The 15,136-nt window shown below is 48.8% G+C and overlaps 2 protein-coding genes across 2 annotated transcripts; one reads left to right on the top strand and one right to left on the bottom strand.

The window, feature by feature from the left end:
* The first annotated feature begins 427 nt into the window (after positions 1–427).
* Positions 428–3,705, top strand: LOC149521400 (uncharacterized). Its single transcript, XM_089773699.1, has 3 exons — positions 428–632; positions 974–1,177; positions 2,866–3,705. The coding sequence occupies exons 1-3, from the start codon at positions 507–509 to the stop codon at positions 3,130–3,132; spliced, it is 597 nt and encodes a 198-aa protein (XP_089629825.1). The 5' UTR covers positions 428–506; the 3' UTR covers positions 3,133–3,705.
* Positions 3,706–3,961: 256 nt separating this feature from the next.
* LOC102445062 (uncharacterized) lies at positions 3,962–14,823 on the bottom strand. The gene is made up of 6 exons (XM_089773697.1): positions 13,719–14,823; positions 8,969–9,286; positions 7,353–7,419; positions 6,053–6,156; positions 5,465–5,517; positions 3,962–4,993 (listed from the first exon to the last, which is right to left on the bottom strand). Exons 1-6 carry the CDS (start codon positions 14,110–14,112, stop codon positions 4,730–4,732), a joined length of 1,200 nt encoding a protein of 399 aa, XP_089629823.1. The 5' UTR covers positions 14,113–14,823; the 3' UTR covers positions 3,962–4,729.
* Positions 14,824–15,136: the final 313 nt, after the last annotated feature.

Below are 15,136 nucleotides of genomic sequence, written 5' to 3'. Positions count from 1 at the left end.
ATCTATCTTAAAACAAATAAATAAATAAAGCCAGCTTGGAGACCTACATTTCAGTCTTTAGGCAGAAGCGGTCTGATTTTCAAAGTGCTGGGTCTCCGCTGCTCCTCTTGGCTGGAATGGAAGCTACGGTTGCTCATCCGCTCTGACAATGAAATGGCCCTTTTGTTGAACTGCCTATGGTACCTAAGGAAATGGGGAGATATTCACCTCTGAGCAGAGGCCAGTACAAAAGCCTTTACAGTCTCCCTCAAACCCTCCAAACAGAGGCAGCATTTTCCTCATTTGTCCTCTCGTTATGAGCAGCTCGGCAAAGCAGCCGGCGGCTCCCTCCACGCTGGTGCGAGACTAACCACGGGGGGTGTTGAGGGCAGGGTAAGCCGTCTTGGCCGGGGGTGAATGGAAGAGGTTGATGGCTTTTTTTCTTCTTGGCTTGGAGGTTTGGCAGACTCCAGCAGTGGGAGCTGTTTGAGGACAGTTTCACAAAGGCCCAGCGGCTGGTGAGCAGAATGAACGCTTCCCTTTTTGGCACTCATGGCTTCTTCCGATTCCTCGAGTGCCAGGTGCTGTTGCTACGGAAAGTCATGGAAGACACGCCTGAGAAGCTCCGCGAGATTCGCAGCTCAACACTCAGGGTGATTTTTTTTTCTTTTGTGTCAATCCAGGGCTTATGGAAGGGAGGGACTGGTCCCAGGCAGGTACTGGGCACACATAGCTCTTCCCATTTGGATCTGCTACCCTCTGTTCTCTTCCAGTCCTGGTGTCCGTCATACTGTGACCCCACGCAGCTCTGCCCATGCACAGCACTCCCCACATGCCCATGCCAATGAACCTCATAAAACTCTTGCAAACATCTCCCACTGCTGCCCACTGGGATCAGCAACGTAGGGAGCCCTAGCATAGACAGGCAGCTGCCAGCATGTTAAGCACCACGTCCCCGCCCATGCTCAGAGCAGGTCTCATCTCCTCTCTTTAGTACGTTGACGAATTCCTTTCTCGCTGCTCGACGAGTCCAGTCTACCACACGAGGGTTTACAGCCTGAAAGCCTCTGTTAACCTCCTGGGAGATGAAGACAAGAGCCAGGTCCCTTTGCCGAAGGCTCTCAAACTTTCCGCCGCCCCCCACAACCGGCTGGAGGAAACGTCGTTCAGCGTGAGCCCCGACAACGTCCAAAACGAGGTCAGTTGCAACTCTTCCCTTTGAAGACCAAGGGAGCTGAACGCTGGGGCACCAGTAGAGACAAGATGGACAATGGTAGTGGCAGCGCCATGGGTGTTGAGTAGCAATAACAGTGCGGACAACACCCTGGGGTGCTAATTGGGTCCCAAATGACTGTGTTTGCTCGTGCACACAGAGGGGCAGGCTCCTGTTCCGTCTGGTTGCTATTTAAAGCAGCGGTTTCCAAACTAGGGTCATGACCCAGGACTGGGTGGTGGAATGTGGAGCACTGGAACTCATGGCTGCAGGGGGATCAGGTGAGCAGCAGGGGTGCTAAGGCAGCTCCCTGCCTGTCCTGCACCATAGACTGTGCTGCACCCCAGAAGCAGCCAGCAGCAGGCCCAGCTCCTACATAGGGGGAAGAGAGTGCACAGGGCTCCATGCACTGAGCACTAGCTCCACACTCCCATCGGCTGGGAACCTGCTGCTGGCTGCTTCTGGGGGCAGCATGGTCTGCAGTGCCAGGAGAGGCAGGAAGCTGCCATAGCACCCCCGCTGCACCCCTGAGCGGGAGCCACTCAAGGCAAGCCCCTCCTGCCCCAGCCCTGACACCCTCCAAGCCAGAGCCCCCTCCACACCCCAAAGCTCCCGTCCTCAGCCCCTTTCCTTAGCCCACCCTCAAGTCTAGTCACACGGCGTCAACAATTATCTTCAACTGGGCCCCGAGAAAAAACAAGTTTGAAAACTGCTGACTTAAAGGGACTGTGCCTCACACCATACCAATCAGAGGGGATTGTCAGGGTCTGCGGTGGGACTGATGTGAGTCCACAGAGACCCCACTGGAGACGTGACTTTGTTGCCGGTTCAATATTTAGCCTCCCACGTTCTGTTCCCCCTAAGATACAATCCCTGCTACACTGCAGGGTTAGTTGCTGAAGAAATTCAGAGATTAGACCTTAAGGGCAGAGGGTCTGTGTTTCGTTTACTTCAGGGGGAGGGAACCTGGGGGCTGGATGCGGCCCGCAGCTTGCTTGGATCCAGCCCTCAAGGCTCTGGGCTTCCCCCCAGCATTGGGGAGCCCATGCTAGCACTCCAGCCCCCCCGCCATCCTCCTGCAGGGATGAAGCACACAAAATCAGCTAGCTAGGGCCCTCCAGGGCTTTGGTGTGCAAGGGGACTGTGGGGAGTGTCTTTCTCCTTCTGAATCGGGGCCACCTTTCACGTGTGTGGGGCCCCTGGACTTATTTTTCTGTGGGTTAGTGGCCACTGACCCTCCCCAAATTTTCCTCACCCCGGTCTACTCTATTTTCACCTGCCCTTTATAGGCACATCCCATGGCACCTGGGCATCCAAAAAGACTAACAGGAACTCCCATTACAGCCATCTTATGGCTGCTCCAACATGGCTAGCAGGGGCCACTGTGAAAGATGAGCTTTCAATGTCCCTTCTCATGACCTTTAGCAGGCTTCCTCCCTGGTGTTCTTAGCCCCTGTGGCTCAGAGATCTGGTTCTCTTGCTATAGAGGGCCCAGAGGTCATGACAGAAGTTTGGGAAGGGGGACAAACAAAGTGCACTTTCCTTTCTGCTCTGTGATAACTCCGCCTAAGACCTTACGCTGGATGTTTTCTCCTTCTCCCGCCATGCCTTTTGGCATCAGCTCAGCCTCTGCTATTTATTAACTGTCCTGAGATTTCCTTTTTCCCACACAGCATCAGGGCCTGGGCAGAGTCGCAGAGCAGGAGGACAGCAAAGATCAGGATGAAGGGTGCACACGCGAATACACGAAGAATGCCGCATCAAGGCTGAAATCCAAACCCATGCTGAAGGGACCGACCTTTGTTCATCGCCAGCCGTGGAAAGCTCCCACCTCCCGCCATGTGTTGGCTGGTGGTGAGCCTCTGGAATATGTCAATATTGCCCTTCACACCTTGCCATCAATGTCCAAACCCCCCCGGAGGGATGGTGACAAAGCCTGAGAGGGCAGGAGAAACTGTCAGAGCAGGGACATGGTGGAGGGTTTGCTAGAATCCAGAGCACATACATTGAGAGATTCCCTCATAGAGCAGAGGCCAGCAGAGAATTCTAGGAAGGACATGGTGGAAAAATGGGGGAAAGAGTCACAAAGGGGTTCTTTTCGTCGGTGTATTGTAGTGGTGTGTATGGGACTTGGGAAGATTGGATATAACTCTGTACTCGAGGGGTACGATGACCCAGCAAACACACACCTGGGACTGGCCCGTTGTAGCAGGGTGAGGTTCTGAGACAGTCCTACGGAGACCCCACTTCCAGCAGACACATCTCGATAGGGGGATTAAGAACTTGCACCTGAATCCCTTGAGCCCTGTATACGAACAGTCCTGCTATGGAGTCTGTTCCACTGTTCTCCCAGGCACTCATTCGTCCTGATAGAGCGTTGGGAAGGCAGGGCATTGCTGCAAATAATCTTTCCCAACTTAATCCATCTCCTGTCAGGACACGCCACAATTGTATCAACCGCCGAGATGTTAATGGTCACCGTTATGTGTATCATTTATAATACATTTATTTAGGACAGTCATGATGTGCCCGAGAAGTGAATGCAAAGCGCCTCTCTCACATACTTGCCCACTCGCTGTTAGCTCTGCATTACACTGCAGTTTTACTTACATAATCATAGGAGGCACCAGCTGAGCAAAGCTCTTGCATCTCACGGAAGTCAGGAAGTGTCCTCGTACGCTTAAAGTTAAGCATGAGCTTCAGGGCTTTGCTGAACTGGGGCCTGATGCGGGGAGGTGATTAAAGATAGCCACTGGGGCACGACTGGACTATAAAGGAAGCTGTAAGACTGAAAAGGAAATGTAGCCTGTTCCCGTATCTCATGGCCCTTCCCTGGCTGGGGTGCTATGGCCATTCTTATCAGAGGGAGCCGGTTTCCTGCTGGGAGGGGCAAGGTTTAATAGCTGCCTAGCCTTAAAAACAGAGCCATGAGAGAACGTAAATGCACCCACCCTTCCTCAGCTTTGATGTGCCGATGGCTGACTCCTGCCACAGGGCTATCCTCGGAGCTGTTTGTAGAGGGAGGTTCTTTGCATCTTTGGCCCTGTCCTTTGGAGTCATCCCCCATCCTTTGCTCCTGCTGTGCACTTGACCCCCTTGGCCCCATGTTACAATTGCAGTTCCTACGGTGGAGGGACTCCCTGCAGCCCTTGGCATCCCTGCTCCCCCTTGGAGCTGTCCCCGCTGGCTGGGCCACGTAGGTGACTCTCTCTCCCCACCAGGAAGCAAGTGTGTCACCACCAAAGCTTTCCTTGTGCCTGCCTGGCCATGGGGACAAGAAACAGGGAGGTCTACACAGGCCTACAGAGGGTGGTTCAGAGGTGCCATTGTACCGATAAGCCACAAGGTAAAGGAGCCTCACACCAAAATTTTTACTGATGGTGATGTGCGGTGATAATACAATGGGGAGCTAGTGACAACCCGTGTAGCATGCAGCTTCCTTTCCATTCCAGAGGCATGTGATGGCCAGCAACTGTCGTTCCTACCCCCAGCAGTTCAGGAGAACAGGTCTAATGGGGACACGAAGTTCCATGGGATCTAGGTTGGGTGGGGGCCGGTTTGTTTCTCTTGAGGCCCAGCGGAGTCTCGGAAGATGATGGTTGCGTAGTCCATGGTGCCTGAGGAGAACAGGACAGCCGCGGGCTCCGCAGAACTTATGGCCCCTTCTGGTTTTGGGGGAAGCTCCACGTTGGCGTAGGTGACGTCGTCTGGCGTTGGCTTGGGTTGGAGCCTTAGCATGGCGTACAGGAGACCGTTCTTCAACCCCCCCTCTGGCGCGACATCTCTGGGGTGCCCTTGGTCCTTTTGGAAAGCCACAAATAGGAGAATACATCGATAGTCCTTTTCCCATTCCCGCTTCCTAAATAGCAAGTGTCATGTTACCATCGCTAAGAGTCTTCTCTTTATAGGGTGAAACCGGGTGGCAGGGGAAAGGGGAAACACATTGTTCTGGGGAGCTCAGGAAACATCCTCCTGTATCTGAGGAACTGGACTGAGGCACTTCCCATATTGGCCTGTTCAGTGACATGACCGCATTGCAATCAATCAGCATTCAAGGATCTGAGAGGTCAGCCCTGTGCTGGTTGGATTGCAGACTCCAGGACAGCATGGGATCATGGTAATAGCCTTATTACAGGCATGCAAACAGAAAGACAGCAATCCCTATCCCCATCCTCTTGCTCCAGACACTAGGAAATCATGCTGCTTCCACCTGCTGCAAATCGCTCTATGGAAGAGATGGATCAAAGTGCTAGAAATACCAAACCATCTTACCTGCTGTGCTGCTAGCCTGCAGTTAGGGGGTTCACCAAAGTTCAGCGCCTGCCCTAATGTGAAAGACAGAATCTCTGTTTAATGTAATAATGGTACCTAGCCAACACTCCCTATGAGCTGGGCACTTGTGAAGCCGCTCAGGAGACATTCCAGTGCCGCCCAACAGATTAGTAGCTTTGTGTTTCTATTGGTGGTGCACATTCACACACAGTTAGTGCACATAACACTTTTATTCCACACATGTAGCAGGGCGGGCCATCACGGAGGGCCCTGGGACAAGGTGTGTGTGTGAGGGGTGGTTCTGTGCCCACGGAAGGGGCAGGGCCTCAGGCAGAAGGGGCGGAGCCAAGGAAAGTCAGCCCTTGCTGCCCAGACCTGTGCCCATGGATGGAAAAACTGAGAAGGGACATTGTATCTAACCCTTTGTATTTTACATATGATTAAAAGTGGGTCCTGGGGGGTGATTTTGAAGGATATAGCATGTCTCTTTCTCCATTTCCATCCAGAATGGCCCACCCCATCACTGACCCAGGCCAGTGGGAAGCAAACCCAAACGGCATGGAAACCGGACAGACGACAGAGTGGTACCTTTTTTTCTCCCTTTGTTGAAAATAATAGCCATGAGTGAGATGGTAGCAATCAGGGCACTGCCGGCCAGGAAACAGCCCAGTGCCAGGACGATGTAAAGCGTTCTGTGAGGAAATGCACATTTGCTCCATTAATATTCATGGTGCCAAAGGGGACTGGGTTAATTGGGAAGGGGACTCTGCCTGTTGGAAATGGGATTAAGGCTCCAAGATCTGCATACAAAAACCACACTGTCTGCTTGCGCACGGAGGCAGTCCCACAGACATCAGCGGGGCTATGCTGACTGAGGCCTCGGGAGGATCTGGCCCGGCTGTATTTCTCCAGGGTTGCTTCATGCCAGGGATAAACTCAGGAGTTTGAATTATTTTCCAGCACTTGCTGGAAGAGCTACTAGAATTCAAAGGGAGGCCTCTTCATTAGGATGCTGTATCCCCCTCCCCCCCATGGGTCTGTCTTTCATCAGGCTAATTATCAGAGTCGGCTTTGATCAGGCCTAGTGATGGCTCTCATTTGACGTGTTCTATTATTTGGTCTTAGGCAGGCTGGGTTCTTAATGCAAGAGTCTGAGAAGTCCCTGCACAGCTGGGCTGTGTGTTCATCCCCTAAGTAATCCTGTGGCGTGGAAAGTACAGACAGAGCCGCTCCTGTGCTAAGGGCCTGATCCTGCTCCCACTACACCTAGTCGGTACCCTGCTGCCTTTTGTGGGGGATAGATCAAACCCTGCAAGAGAATGGGAAGGAGATGTGTGTGTGTGTGTGTCTTTTAGGGTATGGATAGACTGCATCCCTCTGTTGGCAGAGGGATGCAGATTAGGCAGGTCGACATTGCAAATGAGGCAGGGATTTAAATATCCCGTGCCTAATTTGCGTAAAAATGGCCGACGCATTTTGCTGACTCAGCACGTTGTCGGCAAAAAGCGGCAGTCTAGAGGGGGATCTGTCGAGAAAGAAAGCCTTTATTTACAGATTCTGTAAACCTCCTTGCAGGAGGCATAAGGGATCTGTCGAAAAAGGCTTTCTTTCTCAACAGATCCCCCTCTAGACTGCCACTTTTTGCTGACAAAGTGCTGAGTCGGCAAAACGCGACGGCCATTTTTATGCAAATTAGGTGCGGGATATTTAAATCCCTGCCTCATTTGCAATGTCGACCTGCCTAATCTGCATCCCTCTGCTGACAGAGGACTGCAGTCTAGACATACCCTTCCAGCCCCACCCTTTCCATTTTCAGTAATCCCAAAGAAATCCCCTCTTGGTACCCTAACGTCAGCACTGAAGCCTTTTGCTTGGATGATGTTTGTACCTCTGCTCCTTGTTGCTGGCCACAGTTGGGGGGGCGGTTCCCCCCTCGTTAGCTTCATTAACTGTATCTGAAAATAAACACAAGAGTGAGTGACCCCTGCTTGCCCGCCTTGACGTTCTGGAAGTGATGGAAAATCCAACGACTTTAGAGATGCCTCATCCTAATCCTGAGTTGTTGCATGTTTGATAGCAAGGAGATGGTGACAAGGCGGTGTCAGGCAGGAGTCCAGAGGGGTCCTAGCCCTGAGGTTGATTGGCACATTGTCTGATAATCCCTCAAGGAAGGGCTGTGCAGTCAATTCAGGCTGTTACATGGTGCCCCTCACCACAGTATCTGAGTGAAAATAGTTTACGGTAGATGCTGCCAGAAAGCAATTAGCAGATTTACAACTAGACCTCACAACTTCTGAGTCCCAGGCCCTCACGCTGCCCACTGGGCTATGCTTCTTCACCGGGGAGACATGTACAGCTTGTATGAACCAAGCCTTGGAAAATCTACTCATGGGCTCAATCCCATGGTCTAAAGTGGTCACCACTGGTTCCCATGCATCCAACTTTGCCTACTGCTGAGTGCCTCTGTTGAGAATGAGCCTTGTAGGTCTGGGGAAAGTGCAGCTACCACAAAAGAATGCATAAGTCTCGTACGGGCCCAAAGACTCCTTGGGTAAGGATCCAAGCACTCAGCTTCTGATCTGACCCTCTTCAGGGTTATTGGGGTGGAATTGTCTCAGGAACAGGCTATGCCTTGTGAGGCCTCATTTTCAGCAAAGTCATGGAGACCACAGGCATAGCTTCTCCCAAGTTATTTTCTGACTTCCTGCTTCCTGTCCTTACAGTGGGAATGGCAGAGAAGCATGAAAGTGGGTATCAAAGAAAGCAGGTCTACTCAACACATGACCCGCGGTGCGGTTTCGGTTTACCCAGAGCTCAACATGCAGTCCGTGGGTGGAAGCCAAAACAGAAAAGTAATCAATATGATGGCCTTCTGCTGATATACATTTTAGTAGTTAAATTCCTGGACTGTCATTGCTCATTAAAAGTGCTGCCCTATGGGTGGAAAAGGGTCAATACTGCATTTTATTAATATCAGCAAATCCAACATAAATGGGGCCTTCGTGTGGTGTAGTCTTGCCTTAATCTTTATATTCATGCCTGTCAGCGTGAAAGAAGCTATTTGCATATTTGCAAATACATTTTCATGTATATTCAATCACATTTAAGTTGCGGCCCTCGGCAGGTGCTATGAGTATCATTGTGGCCCTCGGGGCTTCCAAAGTTGAGTAGCCCTGAAATAAAGGGTTAATATATTTGAACTTTAACAAGAGGATGAGGTTTGGGCAACATTCAGATAAATTCTGGGGCTTTTTCGTTGGCTGGTGTAAACAGAGGTTAGTCAGTAACAACCCTGATTTTCCCGGGCTGAGGGTCTGGCCCAGTTTCTTTATTAAACCAGTAAATATTGAAAGTGTGAAAAGGCAACATTAGGAGTTGTGTCTGTCTCTTGTTATTTTCCTGTTTCAAGGAGCCCGTCCAAAGACTGTCCTGTACCCATGTCTACAAGGGGAAGAAAATTTGCTGACTTTTAAGAGAAAGCCACATTATATGGAGTAAACTCACCCAAAACATTCAGTGTGATCATCTTCATCAGCACAGTACTTTCCAGGAAGTGGGCCTCACAGTGATACTCCCCCGAGTCTCTGAGCTGCAGCTCCACCAGTGTCACAGTAATCAATCTGTGCCACCGGTCAATCTTTATTTTGGTCCTTCCTTGTGTATGATCACCCTGAATGAACTCAACGTTGATGACAGGTTGACACATGGTTGCGGCTACCATCTTGCACCAGGTGAAATTTTTAAGTTTCCAGTTGTCCGTCACAGAATAGGAACAATTTAGGAAGACAGAGTCTCCTTTTTTTGCAGACAGCTTAACGGGAGCTGGAGAGAAAGACCGGGAAGGGGTTATTGTGGGAGACGGAAGGAAAGGGACATGTCCTGCCTGTATATACATTCCACCTGCATCTACAGGGGAAGACAAAGGACTGGACCAAACCCTAGCCCAAGAGGCTTGTAAAACACGTGGAAATAATCTCTCCCAGGTGCCCAAGGAGAACGTTACCTTGGATTGGCTGTGAATATAAAAACATGCAAATAGCTGTACTGGGTCAGACCAAAAGTCTGTCTAGCCCAGTATCCGGTCCTTCAAAAGTGGCCAATGCCAGGTGCCTCAGAGGAAGTGAACAAACAGGGAATCATCAAGTGAACCCTTCCCTGTCACCCATTCCCAGCCTCTGACAAACAGAGGCTAGGGATACCATTCCTGCCCATCCTGGCTAATAGTCAGGTCCTCCATGAATTTATCTGGTTTGTTTTTTGAACCGTGTTCAAGTCCTGGTCTTCACAACATCCTCTGGCAAGGAGTTCCACAGGTTGACTGTGCGCTGCATGAAGGAATACTTCCTTTTGTTTGTTTTAAACCTGTGACCTATTAATTTCATTTGGTGACCCCTTAGTTCTTATGTTATGGGAACAAATAAATAACTTTTCCTCATTCACTTTCTCCATACCTGTCATAATTTTACAGACCTTTATTATATTCCTCCCCCCCCCCCCTTAGTCTCCTATTTTTAATCTTTGTTCATATGGCACCTGTTCCAAACCCCTTCTAATTTTATTGCCCTTTTCTGAACCTTTTCCAATGCCAAAATGTGCACAATTACCACTGGAAAACTGCACAGTATCCAAGCTGCAACCAAACACAATGGGGCATCCCTGAATCCTGGACATCTGCTAATGCTGCTGCCAATCTCAGAAGGTACCTTCACTACCAGCCCCCTGCTGGTGGGAGCCTTAGTATCTGAGGAACCATGAGAGGGGATGCCCCTCTTGTTCCTAGAATAGGGGACCATCCAGAAGAGGGCTGAGGTAGCTTGGTTTGGGCAGCATTGGGAAACTTGCTCTGCAACCGGCCCTGCTGGGCCAATCCTGCACGTGAGGATAAGGCTGCAGGACTCTTGTTGCAGCCCCTTTCGCCAGCGATGACAACAAACAGCGCTCACAAGGGACAGGGAGGCTACGTCTACACTGGCATGATTTTCCGGAAATGCTTTTTACGGAAAAGTTTTCCATTAAAAGCATTTTCAGAAAAGCGCGTCTAGATTGGCAGGATGCTTTTCCGCAAAAGCACTTTTTGCGGAAAAGCGTCCGTGGCCAATCTAGACGCGCTTTTGCGTAAAAAAGCCCCGATCCCCATTTTCGTGATTGGGGCTCTTTTGCGAAAACAAATCTCTGCTGTCTACACTGGCCCTTTTGCGCAAAACTTTTACGGAAAAGGACTTTTGCCCAAACGGGAGCAGCAAAGTATTTCCGCAAAAAGCACTGATTTCTTACAGTAGGAAGTCAGTGTTTTTGCAGAAATTCAAGCGGCCAGTGTAGACAGCTGGCAAGTTTTTCCAGAAAAGCGGCTGCTTTTCTGGAAAAAGTGGCCAGTCTAGACACAGCCGGAGTGTGTACAAGAAGAAGTTCCATCTTGTTATTGTTCACCCCAATGGGAAAGTAGGACTTTGAAAGTGGAAGGCAGGTTGGGTGAAAGTGATCATGAAATCATAGAGTTCACAATTCTAAGGAAGGGTAGAAGGGAGAACAGCCAAATAGAGACAATGGATTTCAGGAAGGTGGATTTTGGTAAGCTCAGAGAGCTGATAGGCAAGGTCCCATGGGAATCAAGACTGAGGGGAAAAACAGCTGAGGAGAGTTGGCAGTTTTTCAAAGGGACATTATTAAGGGCCCAAAAGCAAGCTATTCCACTGTGTCGGAAAGATAGAAAATATGGCAAAAGACCGCCTTGGCTTAACCACGAGATCTTGCATGATCTAAAAATAAAAAAGGAGTCATATAAAAAATAGAAAGTAGGACAAATGACAAAGGATGAATATAGGCAAACAACACAGGAATTCAGGGGCAAGATTAGAAAGGCAAAGGCACAAAATGAGCTCAAGCTAGCTACGGGAATAAAGGGAAACAAGAAGACTTTTTATAAATACATTAGAAGCAAGAGGAAGACCAAGGACAAGGTAGGCCCACTGGTCAGTGAGGAGGGAGAAACAGTAACAGGAAACTTGGAAATGGCAGAGATGCTTAACGACTTCTTTGTTTCGGTCTTCACTGAGAAGTCTGAAGGAATGCCTAAGATAGTGAATGCTAGTGGGAAGGGGGTAGGTTTAGAAGATAAAATAAAAAAAAGAACAAGTTAAAAATCACCTAGACAAGTTAGATGCCTGCAAATCATCAGGGCCTGATGAAATGCATCCCAGAATACTCAAGGAGCTGATAGAGGAGGTATCTGAGCCTCTAGCTATCATCTTTGGAAAATCATGGGAGACAGGAGAGATTCCAGAAGACTGGAAAAGGGCAAATATAGTGCCCATTTATAAAAAGGGAAATAAGAACAACCCTGGAAACTACAGACCAGTTAGTTTAACTTCTGTGCCAAGGAAGATAATGGAGCAGGTAATTAAGGAAATCATCTGTAAACACTTGGAAGGTGGCAAGATGATAGGGAACAGCCAGCATGGATTTGTAAGGAACAAATCATGTCAAACCAATCTGATAGCTTTCTTTGATAGGATAGTGAGTCTTGTGGATAAGGGAGAAGCAGTGGATGTGGTATACCTAGACTTTAGTAAGGCGTTTGATACGGTTTTGCATGATATTCTTATCAATAAACTAAGCAAAAAAACTTTGATGGGGCTACAATAAGGTGGGTGCATAATTGGCTGGATAACCGTACTCAGAGAGCAGTTATTAATGGTTCACAATCCTGCTGGAAAGGTATAACAAGTGGGGTTCTGCAGAGGTCTGTTTTGGGACCGGCTCTGTTCAATATCTTCAACGATTTAGAAAGTACGCTTATTAAGTTTGCAGATGATACCAAGCTGGGAGAGGTTGCGACTAATCTGGAGGATAGGGTCATAATTCAAAATGATCTGGACAAATTGGAGAAATGGTCTGAGGTAAACAGGATGAAGTTTAATAAAGACAAATGCAAAGTGCTCCACTTAGAAAGGAACAATCAGTTTCACACATACAGAATGGGAAGCGACTGTCTAGAAAGGAGTACGGCAGAAAGGGATCTAGGGGTTATAGTGGACCACAAGCTGAATATGAGTCAGCAGTGTGATGCTGTTGCAAAAAAAGCAAAGATGATTCTGGGATGCATTAACAGGTGTGTTGTGAGCAAGACAGGAGAAGGCATTCTTCCTCTCTACTCTGGGCTTATTAAGCCTCATTTGGAGTATTGTGTCCAGTTCTGGGCACCACATTTCAAGAAAGATATGGAGAAATTGGAGAAGGTCCAGAGAAGAGCAGCAAGAATGATTAAAGGTCTAGAGAACATGACCTATGAAGGAAGGCTGAAAGAATTGGGTTTGCTTAGTTTAGAAAAGAGAAGATTGAGGGGGGACATGATAGCCATTTTCAGATATCTAAAGGGGTGTCATAAGGAGGAGGGATAAAACTTGTTCATCTTGGCCTCTGAGGATAGAACAAGAAGCAACAGGCTTAAACTGCAGCAAGGGAAGTTTAGGTTGGACATTAGGAAAAAGTTCCTAACTGTCAGGGTAGTCAAACACTGGAATAAATTGCTCAGGGAGGTTGTGGAATCTCCATCTCTGGAGATATTTAAGAGTAGGTTAGATAAATGTCTATCAGGGATGGTCTAGCAGTACTTGGCCCTGCCATGAGGGCAGGGGACTGGACTCGATGACCTCTCGAGGTCCCTTCCAGTCCTAGTATTCTGTGATTCAATGATTTTATGACTTCAAATTGGGAGTGGTGTTTCTCCATGTCATGGGATTTCTATCAGAGTTAGTCAAAGTTTTCCTGACAGAAAGGTTCAATTGTTGATGCAAAATGGCATTTGGTCTAAATAGAAAATTGAAGGAAATGTTCAGTTTTATATATTTTTTTAAAATGTTCATGGAACAACTGAAAATCGCACTTTTTTTAGTTTTAAACCGGAACCTTCTGGTTTATGTTGTTTTTGAATGCTTCTTGTTTAGTTTTTTGGCTCAAATTATTCATGGGGGGATGGGCAGGGGGAGAGGGAGGGAATTGCTTCCTAACCAGCTCTTGTTTTAACCTAGATATGTTACAGGTGTCCCTCTAAATACATGTATACCATACACATGGTGTTTCCAGGGCTAGATATATAATTGGAGGTTATTATTTTCAGCGACTCGCTCTCTAAATTTGTGCAGGGAGTTGATGTCTATAGACACTTTGTTTTCTATGGAATGGGAATGGAGAATTAGCCTAATTTGGAATATCCTGGTTTGGGTTCCAGCTGAGTCATGGCTGATCTGTAGCTCACCTTCATAAGATACCACCACTTCCACCTTTTTCAAAGGGATATCCTTCCTAGGATTTGAAACCCCGCACCAGTATGTTCCTGAATCCTCCACCTGGAGCTCTGTCATGGACACAGAAATCCAGCCCATTCCTAAGTCTCTTAGATTCAATCTTCCCGTTGATGCAATATTCCTTCCCCTTGCTGGTTGAGTCAGGACTCTGTAGAGGCATTTCCCATCTGACTGTTCCTTGCACCAGAATTTCTCGTGTTGTGAATAAATGTGCTTATCATAGTAACACGTTGTTCTGAAAGAGCTTCCCGCGGTCACCAATTCCCGCTCCGCTCTTGCCAGGCCTGGCCCTGCCAAAGAAAGAAGAAAATTGGTGAGAATGACCTCAGCCAGTGACTTGCCCATCAGGGATGCTACTTCAGGTTGCTGGGACTGGTACTCTAGGCTCTCCACTCTGTCTAAAGGCACCTCTGTGCTCGATTCATCGCCGCTGCCTCCCTCCCATTCAGATTTTCACGTTCTTCACCATTGTGGTGCTTGTATCTGCCTTGCAGGTCAGCATGTGGGCAACAGAGCTAGGTGGGTAAACTGTCACTGGTGTGATCCTCTAGGCACCTCCCAGCATTGTTCTGTCCAGTGCACTCACTGTTGCTTGTGCCAGACTCCTAGCATGCAGTCCTTAGACGAGTTTGGAGATAGGAATCCCTTCTAGTGAGAGAGGAGCCTGTCTGCAAAATTTGAGGGTGGTTAAACCCTCTCTAAAATATATCGCTTTTCATTCCGCTATAACATATGCAATTACTGGAAAAAAATATGGAGAACAGGCAGGCCAAGCGTTTCCAGTCTTTGCAAACAGCTGGGAGCCCAGTTCCATGCCCACTCCCAGCTGGCAAACGTGAGATGCACAAGAGCAAACGAGTGGCAGATGCTATACATGCAAGAGCAAATGCAATATTCCGTGTCAGTCTCTCGGTGCCTTACCTAGTGCCAGCAATAGCAGCAGGGCTGGGAAATCACCCATGCCGTAGTGGGACGTGGGCGTGATCTGGAAGCGGCGGAATGCAGCCTGGAGGCGTCTTTGTCTCTGCGAAGCGGGGGCAGCAGTGAACTCGCTTGGTCACTGTTTGTGTCACGATGCCCCCGCGGTGACCACCTCATCTGCAGTTGTTGGAAAGACACTTTAACCACCGTCCTAATCTCCACTTTCAGGCAGGAAGCCGGCCTTTTGGCTGTCAGCCGTGTCTCCTTGTTTACTTGTGTTTAGACATCTGCTTTTAGAAATGGGGCGTGAGGGCACAGACAGCGAGGTCTGGATGGTACTGGGTCCTGCTGTGAGGGTCTAGTGTTCTATGGTAGTGAATGAATGGAGGTGTGTGTGTGTGTGTGTGTGTGTGTGTGAGAGAGAGAGAGAGAGAGTTCTATCTTCTTT

This window comes from Pelodiscus sinensis, chromosome 27, assembly GCF_052426305.1.
Source record: "Pelodiscus sinensis isolate ZL-2025 chromosome 27, ASM5242630v1, whole genome shotgun sequence".
Classification (NCBI taxonomy): domain Eukaryota; kingdom Metazoa; phylum Chordata; order Testudines; family Trionychidae; genus Pelodiscus; species Pelodiscus sinensis.
Note: the sequence above shows the minus strand (reverse complement) of the source record. Positions and strands in the feature narration are given on the sequence as shown.

Excerpts from the sequence above, each read along its gene's own strand:
- LOC149521400 (XM_089773699.1), top strand. The coding sequence starts at position 507 with ATGAACGCTTCCCTTTTTGGCACTCATGGCTTCTTCCGATTCCTCGAG. Across the intron at positions 633-973 it reads TTCGCAGCTCAACACTCAGG|TACGTTGACGAATTCCTTTC; the intron begins GTGATTTTTTTT and ends TCCTCTCTTTAG. Across the intron at positions 1,178-2,865 it reads CCGACAACGTCCAAAACGAG|CATCAGGGCCTGGGCAGAGT; the intron begins GTCAGTTGCAAC and ends TTTCCCACACAG.
- LOC102445062 (XM_089773697.1), bottom strand. The coding sequence starts at position 14,112 with ATGGGCAAGTCACTGGCTGAGGTCATTCTCACCAATTTTCTTCTTTCT. Across the intron at positions 5,518-6,052 it reads CAACAAAGGGAGAAAAAAAG|GGCAGGCGCTGAACTTTGGT; the intron begins GTACCACTCTGT and ends CTTTCACATTAG. Across the intron at positions 4,994-5,464 it reads GCAGGCTAGCAGCACAGCAG|GACCAAGGGCACCCCAGAGA; the intron begins GTAAGATGGTTT and ends GCTTTCCAAAAG.